General features: G+C 42.2%; 2 protein-coding genes across 6 annotated transcripts; one reads left to right on the top strand and one right to left on the bottom strand.

Annotated features, from left to right (window-relative positions):
- Nucleotides 1-636: 636 nt before the first annotated feature.
- Nucleotides 637-10,857, bottom strand: cd2 (CD2 molecule). 4 transcript variants are annotated; one of them, XM_079296095.1, is made up of 12 exons: nucleotides 10,805-10,857; nucleotides 10,501-10,646; nucleotides 6,375-6,404; nucleotides 5,900-5,973; nucleotides 2,876-3,166; nucleotides 2,628-2,716; nucleotides 2,240-2,420; nucleotides 2,033-2,098; nucleotides 1,840-1,917; nucleotides 1,415-1,629; nucleotides 1,207-1,311; nucleotides 637-1,082 (listed from the first exon to the last, which is right to left on the bottom strand). In XM_079296095.1, the coding sequence occupies exons 4-11, from the start codon at nucleotides 5,970-5,972 to the stop codon at nucleotides 1,213-1,215; spliced, it is 1,092 nt and encodes a 363-aa protein (XP_079152221.1). In that variant the 5' UTR covers nucleotide 5,973; nucleotides 6,375-6,404; nucleotides 10,501-10,646; nucleotides 10,805-10,857; the 3' UTR covers nucleotides 637-1,082; nucleotides 1,207-1,212. The 4 variants fall into 4 exon arrangements, with proteins under 4 accessions (XP_079152221.1, XP_079152220.1, XP_079152223.1 ...); XM_079296094.1 differs by having other exon boundaries at nucleotides 637-1,311; XM_079296097.1 differs by having other exon boundaries at nucleotides 637-1,311; nucleotides 2,033-2,095.
- A 1,516-nt stretch (nucleotides 10,858-12,373) lies between these two features.
- On the top strand, nucleotides 12,374-15,278 carry pln2 (phospholamban 2). Of its 2 annotated transcripts, none has more exons than XM_079296792.1 (2): nucleotides 12,374-12,405; nucleotides 14,087-15,278. In XM_079296792.1, exon 2 carries the CDS (start codon nucleotides 14,356-14,358, stop codon nucleotides 14,515-14,517), a length of 162 nt encoding a protein of 53 aa, XP_079152918.1. In that variant the 5' UTR covers nucleotides 12,374-12,405; nucleotides 14,087-14,355; the 3' UTR covers nucleotides 14,518-15,278. The 2 variants fall into 2 exon arrangements, with proteins under 2 accessions (XP_079152918.1, XP_079152919.1); XM_079296793.1 differs by having other exon boundaries at nucleotides 12,382-12,405; nucleotides 14,084-15,278.
- The last annotated feature ends 3,283 nt before the right edge of the window (nucleotides 15,279-18,561 follow it).

The raw sequence follows: 18,561 nt of genomic DNA, 5'->3' as shown, positions 1-18,561 counted from the left end.
TGGGATTAATTCGGTGGATAAGGAGCACAATACAGAAATAAAACATGGAATAAAATAATATAATGATAGAGCTCACTGACATATTGTACATCAGTATTACTAGTCAGGGTGATAATGTTCTTCCCTGTGCTTTGTATTAACTCAGAATACATTCACGGCTGGTTTGTTGTCGGTTGAATGGATGGAATGAAATGAAAAAGTGTGACAACAAGTTAGCAGCAGCACACTGTGGGTGTAGAGTACCAGCAGCAGAACAGAATGAGTAAGAAGTGAGCAGACAATTCAAATACATATAAATCTATAAACTAAAATCACTTTAGAGGAGCTGCAAACACGTCCTTGATCATTTTCTGTTGCCATAAAGAAGCTGCAAGCACAGGAAAACCTCCGGTACACACACACACACACACACACCAGATACTCATCTTGCACTCGGCGGTAGCTCGGCACAAACAGCTAAAACACGTAAAACCACAAACACATCTTCAGCAAAAAGACACAGGATATGCAAAACACACACACTCTCCCTCTGCATGCATTGCTCTGAGCATCCTGACAAACAGCGAGCTGCAGAGGTGATAATGACCGCAGTGTGACATATTATCCTCTGGAACAGATCATTTATTTCAATGCAAACTGTTTAAAATGTACATTTCTTTGCATTAAAAGCAGATACTTTGATGAATACAATGCAAAGGCTTTGGTATTGCTGTTCAATAGATACATATGAAAACACGATATGGTTCCTTGTATGTTTTCTGCATATAAACACATGAATAAATTACATTTATTCACATTGTGATTAGGTTAACTTGACTGTCCTTTCATGAGCCAAACCTGCAGTTTCCAAAAATAAAGCATCAAAGATTTCATAGTTTGTCAGGTGAAACAAAATGTGACCTGTCTCTGGTAATAAATTCTTCCTTTTAGTCACTAATTCACACAAATACAAAGAAAAAGAGACAACAAAGGGCTGCATACAAATGTACATAAAAGAGTTTGTGTAAAATCATTGAAAGGCTGCAGTGAAAATACGTGGCTCTTACAATAGAAACCTTTCAGATGACATTCTTCTACGCAGTCTGTAGGAAGGAGAATAACGGTTTATGTGAGATGCTGAATAAATAAACGAAAAGTAAAGTAAAGAAAACATCTAAAATGAAGAAAAATAAGAAAAGCAGGTGAACCCAGAACTCCAACACTCACATGGTGTCACACTCTTTGTGCTTTGGCAGCTTTCTTTATTATCTTCCTGGGCTGAGGAAGAGGAGGTGGCTGATCTTCATCGATGTTACCAGGTGGTCTGGGGGCCTGAGGGGGGGGGGGGGGGAAAGGGAGAAGGAGTAGAGCGTCAGAACGGACGCCACACTGACGTTTTCAGGCACGAGCTCCTCACTGGGGGCCTTCCTCCTACCTGTGCGGGTCTTCGGGGGCTGGGCTGAGGGTGGGCGCTGGGCTGGTCGGGGTTTCTGGGATGCTGCTGTCTGGAGCGCTGCTGGCGGGGGCCGGTGTGGCCGGCCGGCTGCTGGTGGGGATGATGGTGGTGATGGGGATGTTGGTCTTGAGGATCATTGTGCTGATGGTGTTTATGCTGGTCGTTGGTCCACGCCAACCGAAGCTCTCCTTCTTCTGTCGGGTGAGAAAATAAACACCGATGATGCACATTTATCTTCACTATTTAAACTAAGTTCTTCAATCAAAAGTCATTTAATGTATATTTGTATGTCTACACATAACATCAATAATGCATATTCATCACCACAAATACACGAGGCCATTTTTTTTAAACGTGAATTATGACAACAACATAATTCTAAATAAGAATAAATAAAACCTCACCCTTCAGTTGCATGCGTTTCCTCCGCTTGGTGTGGACGCAGCAAACAATAACGACGACAATCAGCAACAGAACAACGCCTGATGAGGATGAACAGACGTCACGCACAATTCATTTAAAAAAATAAAAAAAAAGGTACGGTGAGGAACTTTGAAGTGGTTATGAAACAGTCTCAGTTCCATCAAGCAGACGTACCTCCTCCGCCGCCCACAAAAATCCACGTGTCAAGTCCGAGTAGCGTATCGGGGAAAAAGGACGCTACTGAGGGAGAGGAGAGGTGAAGAAACACATTGAATAAGTATCCATTCTGCCTGTTTCACTGGTTGTGTTTGATGGATGACTGGGCTGAAAGCGACACATAACCTGCAACACATCCGGTCATTTATTATGTCGAATACTCACCTTTATTCACAATGCAGTTTTGTACAACAGGTTTACTGGTCATGACGCTGACGCTGTTGGAAACTCTGCAGCTGAAGGAATCTGTTTTCACCTGATCGGCCTGTCTTGTCAGAGTATCACCTTTCTCCTTTTCAAACTCCTTGTTGTTGTTCCGTAGCCACGCAAAGGTGTGATTGGTCTGCTGGGGGGGAAAAAGCGTCACCAACAGATGGATTGGAAGGTTTTCATGAGAATATGTAACGGAGTAGAACCTCGACAAACTCTGCGTCTCATGGTAATAAATCAGACATCTTTAAGGTGTGCTCATGCTCGGTTACAGAGGGGAGAGTAGGCCACAGACCATCTCTACAGGCTCTACAAACACTTCCTCAGCAACTTCTGTTCTCACCGTTGTGTGAACCTTGCAGGTGAACTGGGCCTCTGAGACGGACGTCTTTTTTCTGCATGTAGGGGTCACCACAGGCTTCGGGACAGGGTCTGAGTGGAGCAGATCGGGCTTAGAGGTGTGCTCATTGTGCATTGTAGAAACACAAGTATCATCGCTATGACGACTGATGCATCACAACACACTTGAAGACAACAATACAAAGTAAGTTACTGATATTTCATGTGCACTAATATTTAGTTGTGACCTACCCATTACACATAACATTTTGACTTTAAAAGTCCCCTTCTTCTGTCCATCTTTATTAAGAACTTCAGGGATGTAACTTCCAGCGTTGCTCTTGATCACATTTGTCAGCTTCAGGGATCCGTCTTCAGAAATGAGCTCCTTCTTCCCTTCGACAAATTTGCCATCTTTTCGATCCAAGATAACTTTGTCGTTGTGCTTCCATCTCAGTCTGTCTGACTTGTCTATTGCGAAGCCCATCGGCACCGTAAAGTTCGCGCCTGTTGCAGCGAAATAGTCGCACTTTTCCGCAGCATCTTTGGAACAGAAAGAAAGGAGAATAAACAGAGAATCACATGGTTGAATTGAGCAAGTTCATGACAACTGATACTGTGATATTAGTTCAGTTGTTCCCATAACCAACACAAGACTGTTCTTTTCAGATGAACCCACATCCTGAGTGCCACCGCCAACCGCCAATATCCCACCACCTCGTGCTTCTTTTGGTTGTTCGAGAACAAAAGAGGCAGCTCTGACATCCAGGCCACTTGGTAGGAGTTGAGATATTTTACCGGGTACACACTGGGTGTGATTCATCCTCTGGGGCACACGCATGTGTGTACAAAAGCTCATAGCAGTCCATAAAATAGTTGTCGAGATATCAATGTTTTTGTGTGGCCAGCTACGCCAACTACTTTTTACATCACAAAAAGGAACAAAACTTGTTTTCACGGAGGCTCTATGAGGAGAATACAGGAAGGAAACGGCACTAGAAACTCTCAAGTTTACCAAATACTTGATTTGATATTAGATTTAACCTTAACTGGGAGACGATTTAGTTCCATTTCATCCACCTCACCTCGACATATATGCCTGTGACAATTACAATAACAGCATATTTAATGTCAAAAATACAAAGTTGATGGACTTACAGTATGTCGAAACAACCGTTTGTCACGAGTGTGAATTGTCATTTCTTGACAATCAGCCGACGTTTCAAGTCAATTAGAATAAAGTTCTTCATGTATGTTAGATGCTGATTATTGCTCCTTTGGATTGACACTTATCTATTTGTTTTTCAGTCATGTATTGAGGACTAATTCCATATTTCACAGGTGTCAAAACAATTGGCCACATCACACTCGTGTGTGTGCGCACCCTCCACGCTGTGCGTACGGGAAATCTGACACCGAGCAAAGCATATGAAATGAAACTCTGCAGCGATCGCTTCGCCTCGTCACAAAGTCTGCAGAGTGCGCTGAAGATGGACGATGTGTGTGTGTGTGTGTGTGTGTGTTGTGTCCTGTTGCCCTAAAAAGTCCCGCACAGGAAAAGACGCCCCCATATGTGTCTCATTAGTGTCCTAACTTCATTTCTATGTGTTAAAGATGAAGCTCAGACGAGAGTTTGGCTGCAATTCTGAAGAATTTCTATTAAGGTCATACGACAGGAAATGAGTCACCATGTGATGAGGAAACATGTCAATATGTGCATATGACTATTTGGATCACGCATTTGAGTCACCAGTCAAGAATGTCTTCATTTCAGCGGCAGTTAAACTGGATTGTGTGATGATAATAACATCAGCTGAGGTGGGATTCTTTGAAACACTGTAAAACATGATGGACTCCTCTCATCCCGCAGCTACTTTGCTCTTTCCATCAAACTCAGAGGAGTCCAATGATGCAATTCACGACATCCCAAAAAGTTGGAGCGACTTCATATCTCAAAGGGCAAAATCCACCTTCAGACATTTCTCTTCTGCCTCCTCTGAAAGAGAACAGCCTGATGATTAGACATCACAAACTGCTGTAATGTAACACCACATTAAAGCCTTATCATCCCGGGATGATGGGGTTCTGCACCTCTTAGTCACTTTCTTGGACTCATTCCTCTCAGTTTTGAACCATCAGGGTCAGTATTTATCATCTGGAGATGAAAATATAAAAATGATTAAAATGATTTTAAAGTGTCATTGATCAACTACAGCTCATCCAGCAGCTCTTAATTACTGAACGTAACAACGTCGCTTTCCATCGTAACTCTCTCAAACGTGGCTGTTTTGTGCTTCATTCGAGTCATTCTGTTTTCTGAGACATATTCACGTTTATGTTGGAGTCACTTGTCTGTAATTGCGTGACTGCTGCGTCTGCAGATCACTTCTTTGCTTTGCGTCGCTTCCTGTTCATCCCCTGTAACCTCATGGCACACCGATGTTACCACAGCTGCTCGATGATTTATTTTTCTCTGACTTTTCACGTTGTAGATGTTACAGACCCTCAGCAGGAGTCCAACCCTGGACCCGGCCCATATCAGCGACTCTCGTGCCGCGGCGATAAACTTCTTAATTTACTGATTTAGAAAACAAGTCTTTAATATGGAACTAATATATTTCGTTTTCAAGCATTTCTGTTGATATAATCGTCAAATTTAAAGGATTAGTCCAGTGTTACCGGATGTTTCAGCCCATTTATTGTATATTTTGCATCAACGGAAATCAGTTTCTTATCATTTTTAATCTTTTACAATCTTGTGTTTAGTTGAACATATACTAAATGCTTTTTTATTGAAATGCGATGATAAAAAAAAAAGTAATTGTTAGAGTTTACATTACAACAGCTTTACAGTTTCAGCATTTTAGACAATACAGATCATTCAGCAACTCTCAACGTGATTTAAATACTGTACTGATGTAAATACAAATGTTTCAAATCAATATAAATGTTTGGTTTGGTAAAGAATTGGCATTCATACATTTTTGTTTGTTGAAAACATGTTAACAGATTCTGGTGAAAGATTAGAAAAGTTGGCCTGAGAGTTCAAACATGATTTATTTTCTTTGAAAAAAAGGTTTTGCTTTTAAAAATCTTGTGAAAATAAATGTTAAGAATCAGAACGGTTACAGGAAGTGCGCTTGAACTCTTATACGAAAGGAGATCTTGTGAAATGTTTCCTGCTTTAATATTCAAAGTCAGATTGAAATCCTTAAGATGTTCACATTATAGTGTGTGTGTGTGTGTGTGTGTGTGTGTGGTTTCATTGTGCCGTACCTGTGGAGGAGATGGCGGAGCAGCAGAGCAGGAGCAGAGAGATGGTGGAGACAGCAGCCATCTTCATCACCATCCTCATCGAACAGAAAAGAAAGAACAGCCGCTTTCCATTATCACGGTTATTTCCTGTCACAGCAGCTACATCACCTCCTTTTGTGTGTGTGTCGGCGTATGTGTGTGTGTGTGTGTGTTTATGGTTTCTAAAGGAAGTGATCCAAGGGGCCTGATCTACTTTCATTGTCTTCGAACAAAGTGAGCAAAATGTCATATTTAGAGAGCTTTACTACGTCAGAGACTAAAAATACAACCGTGCCCTCCAGTTAAAGATCATCACCTGATCTCGACACAAACACCAAACTATTACATTGTTAAGGTGCCAAAAAAAGCATAAATTGGCATCAGTTGGAAACCACTTCCTGCTTGTATTGTCAAAGTTTGGGGTTAGAAGTTAAAGTGAATGCATTTGTTTTCTCACCACTTTCCGTCCTTCCATTTCTTGTCGTTTCTGAAAGATTTAGGGGGAAAAAAAAGTTTGGTCATTCAGAATTAAAACTTCTTTGACGAGTCCATCTGACAAGTTAGGTCAGTGTTAATCTCAGGACACATTTTTGCTGTTTATTTTGGCTTGAAATAAAAGTTGCAGCATCATCATCAACGGCAACCCTCGGTGAATCGTCCCGAAATGAGCTTATACAAGTTTTAAATGCCTTTGAGTCGTTAACGACAAAACTGTTGCACATGCACAGAGCAATGTAACGCCAATCAATCTGTACTTACGGCTGAAAAAAAACCCAGATTTGTACTTGCGTTTTGGAAGTGAGAAAGGCCTGACTGGTGAAATAAAAGACGAACTGGGAAGTGATTTACTGCTGTAGCTTCAGTTCACACACGCAGAAACAAATAAACTCACTGAGGCTCCGATCGTTGCTCAGAGAAGAGTCATTCCTCAGGTCTCACTTCCTCCTGCAGCTTTATTCTTCTAATTATCGAATTATTTTGTGACACTCGAGATGTGCATATTGAACCAGATTAGAACCCTTCAGCCTTTATAACCGCAACATTTCCTCTGCTATTTAAAGGAACTGCCTTGAAAAAAAGGGGCTTTCTGTGCTATCAATGCTTAAAATAGTGTTTTATTGGCGCTGCCTAATTGATTTTTTTGCCTCTAAGGAGCATATCTATAAACACAACAGAGTTATTATCACCTCATGGTGGATGTGTTGGTGACAGTGTAGCGCAGCAGAGAAGGACCGGACTTGCAGAATGCAGAAGCATTTTGAGTCCAGACTCTAGTCTGACTCTCTGTCTGTGTTCCTGCTCTGCTGCACTTTTCTCAATTAAACAAACTCTTTTTGGCCACAGGGTGGCGCCACCATGCTACACCAGCATGTGGTTGACAATGACACAACTCAACCCCGTGGATGTAATGTTGCATGAAATGTCAGTTTAAATGACCAAAAACAATCGGCTTCCACATGAGTTGGGAATAAAGCAGAGGCATGAAGGTTTAGACGGAAGCAGCTTCTGGTTTCCTTTGGTCCGAGCTCAGTTTGTGGCATTGCTCCATCTGAAAAGGGGGACTCAGGTAGTCCTGAGTCCAGATCAGATGTTGTGGTGGAGTGAGTCAGGCGGTCTGCAGATGACCCTCTTCTGTTAAATGGGCCTTTATAAATAGAGTCGTTATTTTTCCACTGCTCTCATCCAACTCGCCTGTGTATCAAAGATGCCTCAGCTTCCAATCACAGTCCTCCGCGTTAACCTCGACGACCAATCGGACGACTTCCTCATCACATCAGAATGCCCTCGTTAACTTAAGCCGATCAGATATTTGAAGCAGACTTCGTCCAAACAAAGTGAGCTTTCAAATATAGTTACGATACAGTTTTTATCAAGTAAATAACTACGTTTAGGATGAGAGGAAAGAGACACTTTCACTGTCTGCTCTCTTCAGCCTTTCTGTCTTATAGGCTAACATTAAAGTACTAAAAAACTCTCCGTATAAATGAATTCAATCTGATTTCGTGGCTGTTGATGACCTTCTGCCTGCTGTACTCTCCTTTGTGAATCTGTGTATAGCCTCGATGTGACAACACAATACTGATGACACAATGGAAAGAACATTTAGTTATGCATTTAGTATCCACGACGTACCGCCTGTCAAGCCTCTCTGGAACAATGTCCCTGTCACTCACACGCTGTTGCAGATTATTGTTTGTCCAGGACGGTTATCTAAAGTCATTTGCATGATTACAAATGTCAAACTTTGAGGTTTTTCTTTACTTTTAGGAAGCTAGTAGTCAGAGTTTTCAGTGTTTGTTAAAGGACAACAAACATGGCCTCAACAGAATCCTGATGCAGTATTTTGTACGAAAATTGACACACAGTTTCTGTGATCTAGGCCCCGGTAGATTTGAGTTTCTATTTTCAGAGGAATGAAAAGTGTGTCCAAAAATCCATGTGCACTGGATTTATGTTATTTTTAGACTCCGAGTGTCCAGAGGCATTCCGTATCGGAGCGATTGTCGCCGGGTATCTCTGGGGAACGCTGTCGTTTGGAGGCGCTCGAGGTTTTATTTCGAGGAGGCCCGGCTGCATTTCGTTTTATGTGTCTTTATTGAAGGCGTATGAATACACATGCCTGGATTAGAGTTTACAACAGGAGCCCGCTGTGGTTACCTTCAGCTATTGTGGTCCATAAGTAGGAGGGGGGGGTTAGCAGTCAGGAGATTCAGCATCACGGGGAGGCAAGCTATTGTGGATTTGTTGCGGTTCATATTTGGCGGGTTGGGTGCGTTTGATTTATGTCAGCTGGACAGATGAGGCGTGCTGGCTTTGTGGATTATTTCAGGAGATGTTAAAGATGGATGCCTCAGTGCTCCATGTCTCGATATGAGATCAGAATGACTGGTTTAAAGGAGGTTCTGTGGGTGGACTTGGATCTGTGCTATTTTATATTGGGAGCACATGGCAGCAGACTTCCTTTCGGTTTTTTTGTGACTTTTGCTTTTGCTCCCTGAGGAGGAAACTCTTTATCACCTCCTGAGCAGCTTCCCAGCAGCATGTCATGCTCGAGGACACCTCGGCAGGCCGGGTGCAGAGAGTTATGGGATTAAGTCTGAATGAATGAATCAAATCATCCAGAACTCGTAGAATCTAAAACCGATTTCAGATCAATACTTTTGGCTGCAAAACAGGTTTTAGAGTCACCATGAGGACCCACATGTAAGGCCAACCCCATCATTGTGCAAAACCTCTTCATCACAACAAAAATAAGCTCTTCTTCATGCGAATACTTCACTATGAATGTCATTCGTAACACCTTTGTGTAACCACATAACTCACCCATAGAAACCATTAAAACCAGATTAAGGTGTCTGTGGGCTGTGTTTCAACAACATGTTCAGTGCATTAGTGTGTCCCAACTCTTAATTTTAACGAAGCTAAACCAGAGCTCGGTGTGTCATTTAGAGATTTTGAGGTATAAACTGTACATCATACTGTGTTTTTTTCTCATATTTAGCCCCCTGGGACTGGAAAGGCTCTACACAGCGTTTAATAAAACCAGTCCTACGCTGCCCTAAGGAACCTTTAACCCACCCGAGTCTCTAAATTAGATTTCTCTCAATTGAATCTTTGTGAAATTCTATTCGCAGACACTTTAACGCCGTTAGAGGGAGTTTCGGAGGAGGATTGTTTTTGGGGTTGTGCTTCAAAGAGCCCATACCAGATAAACCCTGCTCTTAGCCCGAGGCCTCTGGGGAGAAGCTAGTTCAGGGCTTCTCCACATAGCTGGCTATATCTGGAGAACAGAGAGAGAGAGAGAGAGGGAAAGGGAAGGAGAGAATGTGCGTGAAGCTGCCAACAGCAGCAGTGAGTCCTCCAGAGTAAACACAGCTGATGGGGTAAACCCCTCCTCACCCCTGAAGTGCCCTTTCTCTCCCTCGCTCTCTCTCTCATCGTCTATCCACGAGCTACAGGCAACATGCGACGATTGCATCAACAAAAACGACAAAGAGGGATTTAAAAGCATCATGAACGGCGGTGTCATCGGCTCTCATGCGGCCCAATTAGAATGTAACACCAGTTTCAGTTGGAGGATGAAAGGAGAGGAGGGTAGCGTAGGACCTTCGTCAGTGAATATATCCTCAACACTTCCGTCTGTCGAGTCACAGCCGACACGTAGAGCCAAACATTCCCAGTGTGTTGACAATATACAGCGGAGTAATGTGTGGCCAACTGTCTGGGACCCGAGGCGGCATTGTTTAGCTCCTTACGTGCACACTTTGTGCGTCCTCGGCGTGAAAATACACAGGCCCCTCGTTCACTTGAAGGAGGCCACTGCGTCGACGCGCCGTCACACTTTTGTTCGTCAACTTGGGTTTTCTGAATCAGATTTTTCTGCTCAAGCGGTACCTGAAGCAACTGAATCCCCAATTGTAACGTCTGTGGTTTGATTTTCACTGTTAGATTTGAACTTATCTTGAGTTTGGCCTGTGAGCAGTACAGTGATGGAGAATGATCCTCTGGTGTGTGAACATGAGAACGTGATCAGGGGCAAGTCGCAGGTTTGTTGGGGGGGTTTTCACGCTCGTGTTCTTTACCTCTTTGTTCAGGAGAGAACAAATCTCCCTCTCTTGTGACAGCAGACACGCTTCTCTCCGGTCCCGCCGTGGTTGTGTTGTTTCTCTCTCTCTCGCTCTCTCGCTCTCTCTCTCTCACCATGTAAGGCTGCAGAGCTGAACTGCTCCTGGGACAAAAGAAAAAAGAAAACATTGTGGAACATTTCTGTCAATAATTCAGCTGGAAATAAGAAGCGGTGTGTTTGTGTGGATAAAACTGGAACATTGAGACGCCTAAAAGTCCAGATATACTATACATGCTACCACGCTTGCAGGCAAAGATTACCAAAGATGACCGATCTTCTTGTTAATCAAGGCCAACGTTCGGTCTGTAACCACACTTAAAGAAGACGTTATGCTGCCGTAACATGAAACACGCCCACTGGCTCCACAGGGATCAGCTGAGAAAGAAGAACTTTTTAAAGGTACTGATACAGAACTCGTAAACACTGTAACGACCTCTGGAGGGATGAATCCTGAGGCAATGTCACAACAGCAGACTTTTTGTTTCTGGCAGTGTATTTTTAGCGTTGCACATGGAACATACTTCGGTAGATTTGACCTCTCGTCTCACCCCCCCCTGCTAATAACTCATAATATTATTCTTCATTGCCACTTGAAATGTTGATGAAGCGCTGGTCTGCTTTCTTGAACACCCTCGTGTGTCCTTTCCTTCCCAGAGGGCCGAATCATCTGTTTCCTCTTATCTTAATAAGAAACACAGTTGTCATGAAGGAGGGTGACGGACATATCTGCTCGTCGTCTATCTGTGTGTATCCGGCGGTGGAGAAGCAGCCTGCCCGGTACATGACACACAGCCTGTTTACACGCACGCTCTCCTTTTAAGGCAGATGCAAGGCTTTCTGGGCCGCGGCAGAAGAGCTTCTTTTTCCAGACTATTATTTTCATTTTTTAAGGGCTTGTCTCTTTTGATTCCTCCCAAGTGGAGGACGCTGTCCAGGACTTCACGCACAAACTCTGCCAAAGACCCAGACTTAGTTGTTTATGAAACCCAAAATATTGGTTACATTGGTGAATTAATACCTTTAGAAAACAAGGCTATTGTTTTATCCCCGCTTCAACGATAGCAGGGTCCCAAAGGATCAACCCCCAGACTCGTGGCCTGCCGGGTCAAGGCCAAGCTGTATATTTAGAGTCGCCATCAGCTGCTCGGTGCGTCCTTCAGCTGCCCGTCAGGATGGAGACAATGGGGGTCGTCCAGCCACCATGTTTGATCGGAGGCCAAACTGCGAGCTCGCTCTGGAATGCCAACGCGCTGAAGCCGACGTCCATCACGTCGAGGAGACAGGAAGTGCAGAGAGCGGGACGAGCATGCTGCCTGCTGAAAATGAACATTTTAAATGAACAATACGAGACCTTTTTTGAGTTGAGCAATGCTTAGTGAGTTCGTTTCTGCGAAGAAGGCTCTAATCCTACGGGCTTGATTGATGATCGATGCCAAAAAAGAATTTAATACAGACGTACGCTATCTGATATTATTTGTGACTGAAATGTCAACAGATTCAAATTTTTAATTGTGCTCAACTTGAGATAATTTCACATTATTTCAAGTGCATTTAGACCTTTTATCGGTCACGGGAACCTGGTTCAACAACGTTTAGATTTTAGGATTTGAAGTGAAGAGTGGCGCAGCACGTATAACCCAGACATGGTGTCCCCACTCTCCTCAAATCGTTTCTAGGATGTCCTGCCTCCTTCTCTCTCTCTCTCTGTCTGCCTCTCTCTCTCTCTCTCTCTCTCTGTCTGCCTCTCTCTCTCTCTGTCTGCCTCTCTCTCTCTCTCTCTCTCTCTCTGTATTTACAGCCTTGCAGAGCGCTGCATATCTCACATTTCTCTCTCAAACTCCAGCCTGTCCTCATCTGAAAGGTAAGATCCAGCATCCTCCACAGAAACGGCTGCTCTGCATTTTCATTTCATTTCAACAGTAGATGTGGAGATACCGATGACAACAACGCATTATAAAGAATTAAGTGTTGTTATGTCTAGTGGATTAAATGACCACGACACTGTTTCTCATGGATCCCTGAAGGCTTCCTGACGTTTCATTGTTAATCAGCTGAGTGACAGAGGAGAGACCTCATTGGTCTCACTGTGAGGGTAACAGTAGGCTGCTTTGTGTTACGATACGCAGGGAAACTGTATGAATCCTGTCTTCTTATAAAAAAGTCATTGTTCACATACAGAGGGAGGGGGGGGGGGACTGAACCTCACAGAGGGGTAAACACTCATCTCCACTTTGAACATTCCCATCCAAAGCACGGGATGTGATTTTAGAGATGTCGTAGTTTTAACTTTACAGTTTAACGAGCGGTATTAACCTCACAAAATCATAATCATAAAATCATTTATAATAATACTCCTCTCCTTAATCTTCTGTCCATGGGGACATAGTCGCAAAAAAAATATCTTATCATATTTGAAGTTGTGAGCAGATGCGTGACCATGCCTCACTTATGATAATAGGTCAGCATGTATCTGTCTCACCTACATTTTACTCCTTGATCATTTTCTAAGATGATGAGCCACAAGTTGCCAAAGATACTGCAGCTATTTTGTGAACAGAAAAGTGTTGATCTCGAGGAATTAGAGCAAGAGATGACAAAACAAAGAGAGGAGAGAGACGTTCTCGGTGGATTGTGGAGATGCCCGGGTGTATTTCCTGTCAACGTTGAACTTCTCTTTTGTGGAAATGAGGATTACTTGCACGGTAAAAGATCGACAAGCCCGTCTTCTGGCATGAAAGTGACTGACAGTCGGCACTCGGCACAGAATACTTTGGTTGCAAGAAAACAGGGATTTGATGGGGAATTTGGTGTAATAAGCACTTTAATCTCGAGAAGACAAACCTTCAGCAGCTGTCTTTCCTGAAGCTTCATTCCTATTAAAATGTACGTAATTATTATTTTTTCTTCCACCTGGACCACGAATGTGTCGGCTTTATATGTCAATTCAAACTAAGCGTCTAAATGCAGGTCATTTACGGTGACACTCTCGTACATGCACCGGAGGCTGTTTAAGTCTTCAGGGCTCCTGCTGTCAGACACTTCAGTCGGGTCAGAAGGTCTCAAAGCAGACTGACGCTCTTATGGAGGTATCTCATGGGGTATGAGGGTGTGTGTGTGTGTGTGTGTGTGTGTGTGTGTGTGTGTTAGGTGTTAACATGTCAAGTGATAAGTGGTGCCTCAGAGGAAGATTACGGGTGGAAGAAACAAAAGTGAAATGATAAAAATAGAAGTGATGATTTGTCGGGCTAACGTGACTCCTGTTATCTGTTACACTGAAAGTGCTTCTGATGTTACAGTGAAAGACGGAATAGCAATCCAAAATGGCCACTTTGTTTCAGGACAAACCTCAGCACACAGGACATATATCTACAACAACAGACGTCGCTCATAACAAGGCTCCATGACCTCGATATTGCTGTACAAGTTAGTCAGCAAATAACACTTTAATGCTTTAACTTTGATTGTTGATGTTCTAGTCGTGAATATTTTGTGTTTGGATTTTTATTCTTTCACCTTTTTCTTACTTTCTTGTGTTCCAGCAGCAGGGAGAAGACCAGAGAAGAGGCCTCTGTCTGTGTTGTGTCACCAGGACTGAACCGCTTCAGGCCAGGCTGCACAAAAACACCTGACCTGAGCTCGTCTCCAGGCCACCAGCTCCCTGAACCTCACCTTCCTCCAAAAAAACCAGCGCTGACCAGCTCCGTCCCGGCTCCACTCGGCCCCGAACAGGCCCCGGCAGCCTGACCCGGCAGCCTGACCCTCCCTCTCTCGTTTAACCAGCCGATCACAATCTAGCCGGCCCGCTGTCTCCATGGAGCGCGTTCAGCACATGACCAAGTCGGCCATCCGCCGAGCCTCCATGATCGAGGTGAACCCGCAGGCCAAGAGGAACCTGCAGGAGCTGTTCGTCAACTTCAGCCTCATCCTCATCTGCCTGCTGCTCATCTACATCATCGTCCTGCTGAGCAGCTGAGAGCAGCAGAGCCGGAGGGACTCGGGTTCGGCTGAGATCAGCCGAACCCTGTCTGACAGCTGAAAACAACAATGGTCAAACTCTCTCAAATTGTTTCCATCACAGCTGATCAGGGATCAGCTGTCTCTCTCTCTCTCTCTCTCTCTCTCTCTCTCTCTCTCTCTCTCTATGATCTAAAGTGACCCGCCTTCAACATGTTTGAACTTCACGTATATATCTGCTCTGATCGTCTCCCGCTTCACTAACAATAGGTGCAATGTGCAAAATACCGAGCTATATCAATGCATCGCTGCTGTTTCATTTACATTTGCCATGAGCACAGTTGCTTGCTGCGGCCCACCAGCAGGAAGATAAAGATGCGGAGAGCATCTTCAACCTTTAGGCAGCTTACCTGCAGGTGTCTCCGATGGGCTACATGCACATATAATGCACTATATGTATATGCAATATTTGATTTGGGCTTCAGAGATTAATGTACATAAGTATGCAAAGAGCTGACCTGGCAGTTTATCAGCAGTGAGGGACACTTTGCATGGTGTGATTTAACTTAATGACGTTTTCACTTCAAGCTGTTTTTGGTTAATTACAGCACGTGCCCACATTTTTTGACAAGTTACCACATTTACATGTAATTTATCTTCACTATATTAGCCATGGCTGAAAATGTAAAAAAATTTAACTGTGGTTTTGTTTGTGTCTGTTTGGAAGATTGTACCACCTGACTTTAAAACTATGGAACAAATAAATTGCATGTCAATGAAATGAAAGTGGTTCTCCTGCTGCAAGTGTGGAAACGAGTTGTATTATTTTGCAATGTGCATTTAGATATATAGAAAATACAGGTCCCTGAAAGCAGCTTCAGCTTTAAATGACCAGTTTATATTTACATTTTATGAAACTAAAAATATACGGTTTACGTTCTAGCTTCATGAATTAATATTGACTCACCAAGCTGCCTTGATTGGAGACGAGATGATACAAAAACTCCACAAAAGGCTCTCCAAAACATCTCCAGCGGGCTAAATGTCTTCTTCTTTTTGAAGTATTCTTCACGAATTCAATATTAAAATGACAGTTCATCCATAAAACACGGTGTTGCCTAAAAGTTTACAACAATACCACCGTGTTTCTAGAAAGTAGCAGTTCGTCAGTTAACAGAAATGGCACTCTTTTCTTTAAGTGGTGCGTGATTGGTTAATCTGTCGGTAAAAGGAGCGCCAATCAGAGCTCCCTGCCATGTTTTTCTATCCTACCTAGCAACTAGCCTTACCTTGGATTCTGATTGGTTATTTCTTTTCTTGCCTGTGCTCGAGTTTTGCAAAATATACCCATGAAATAAATCCTGAAATTAATAAATAAAGCAAAAATGATTACTATTATTATAAATAATTATATTATAAATAAGAGTATAAAATGTCAGGGAATTTTATTTTATTCTGCCACATCTATTTATTTCGGGGACTTTTATTTCATAATGCCCCTTTTAGAAAAATAATTTGGCATGATGAAATAAAAGTCCCTTAAAGTAAATAAATCTCTATTTATGTTTATATTTATTTATTAATGTCCTTATCTATTTATTTATTTTATTCACACGTATTTATATTTATACATAGATTTATTTATTTCACAGACACATGCATTCATTTTAAAGGCATGTTTATTTATTAATTTATTATTGGTCACAGTATGGAATGCCAAATCTTGACATTTTAGATTTTGTGGGAAATATTTTTGTTCTAATACATATAAAATACCAGGTAATACTCTGGTATTACAAATATAATTTAAAACAGCATTTAAATGATTTAACTAGCTTATAATATTATATAAAAGCTTGATATATTACACGTTGTCGCACAACTTTGCCTCAAAAATGTCCTCACACACACACACACACACACACACAAAACCCAAAAGGAGCACAAGAGAAGGCTTTATCTCACAATCATAATTTTACTGTTCCATAACATACAACAGAAATGATATAAATATAAATAAATATCCTTGTTGTTATAATTGGTATATATTTTTACTTCAAAAATGGCAAGACAGACATCATTAAATAATAAGTCATATCACTTTCACATAAAAAAACAAACAAACCGACAATTAATGTTTGAATAAGTTGCAGTTTCAGTGGTTCATTGATGGTCAGCTGATGCCAATGTTAAAAGACTGATTCCATAAGAAAAGTTACAACATTTCAAAAAGACTTTCGTGAACCTCGGGGTAACGCCTGTCAAAGGTCATGTGATAGCAATGCCTGCAGTTCTGCTAATGACCACATGAAATGGCTTCAACTAAAACAACAGATGGATTACAAATGCTTCAAATCAACCAATAGGCTCTGAGGAAATACATCAATTAAGAACCAAACAGTACAGACATGTGAATGGGAACAATTACGTAAAAAAACAGGTAAATAAATAAATATCTTTCATTTTTTTGCTGTTTCGTTACAGTGTTTCACATGTTTATTCCTTCGTAATACACAATCTCACCAGAAAGTCTATTTAGGAGCTGTGCTGGAGCTCTTATGAACACATCGGACAAAGATCACGTGATTAGAAAGCTCCAGAACAGCTACTAAAACGGACCTTGTGGTGATAGTTTTCTCAACTGCCGTTACAAAAAATCACGAATGAACCAACGTGGACGGGAAGTCCTTAAAGTGCGAAGAGGAAGTGGCACTGTGTTGACAGTGAATGTGTTTTACATTATTGCAAGCTGAGACTTTTAAAGTGACTTGAGTTTGCCAATCCATCAGAGTAAACACCTTGTCTGCAGTGGAGAGGCGTTGTTCAGTTGGATATGTTCGTCTAGTCTTCTGCTTGACTCATTGATCCTTTATCGGTTACAATCTATGGCTGTGACCATTTCTCTGTGCTGTGCGTTGATGCATCCATGGCGCTGTCCGTGGTGCTGAAGTAGCAGATGGATTTGTAACTGCCCTTCTGTCGGGTTTCCCTTTGGATCTATAATATTCTCTTAATTATCGGGTGTAAACGAACTAAATTCATCCCCCTCGTTAAAAATAATCACCAATATTCACAGTAAAGCATCGTCTATCAGACATGGAAGAATGTGCGTCTTGGTTTCGTTCTTAACGTAGAAGACAAGTATGTGAAATCATCAGCAGGGGAAATAAAACGAGTGGAAGTCAAATGTGATGTGAGAAAAATGCAAGAAGAAACTAAAGACTTCCGCATTGACTGATGCACATGTCGAAGCGTAAATGTCAATATATTACCATCGTTGTTTGGAGAAACATAATCTTCACAGTGTGCATGGAGGAATGAACCAACCGTGGTTCAGCGTCGGGACTACGATTCCCAGAGAGGACACCGTCGTCTGTATTTATTACAGGTCAATATTTACATCTCGACCACTTGAATATGCCGTGTCAGCGATGATGACATTCAGCGTAACTGGAGCTTCTTTGTCATTATGCTGCGTTCATGTCATGAAGGTGTCATAACTTTCCCATATGACACAAACATGTCTGCTTGAGTTCATGTCTCAAACCGGTTTCAGGAAGTGTTTTCATTGTTTCACTTGGACTGTTCATTTGGAGGAATATGATCTTCAGACAGTCGGACCAGAATGTGGCTCTGGGTAAGATATAAATACATATAAACATATATATGTTCGTGTTTTTGGAGAATGTATTCAATTCTTTGTGGTTGGATTGTTTCATTAAGTTGCATCTGACATATTGAGTGATTCACGAACTCAAACAATGAAAGAACAAACACTTCCTGAACCATAACCAGTTGAGTGATATGGAAGACGATCATCGATTGATGCCATCGTGACGCTTGATCCGTTTGTGTTGTTGTTGTTGTTGTTGTTGAACGCACCCCGGTGGCGTCAGAGTGAGAGGAAGACCTCGCGTCCCGCTCTTCGAGAAGTAATAAACACAGCCTCTTTCAGGCTGATGATGACCATGCAGTTTGGAAACTGTACATCGTTACCGAATGGACTTCACGGACCTTCAGGTCGTGAAAATTACGCTGTACGAGAACTGTGTAAACTTTCAAG

Source organism: Melanostigma gelatinosum (genome assembly GCF_949748355.1).
Source record: "Melanostigma gelatinosum genome assembly, chromosome: 24".
Classification (NCBI taxonomy): domain Eukaryota; kingdom Metazoa; phylum Chordata; class Actinopteri; order Perciformes; family Zoarcidae; genus Melanostigma; species Melanostigma gelatinosum.
Note: the sequence above shows the minus strand (reverse complement) of the source record. Positions and strands in the feature narration are given on the sequence as shown.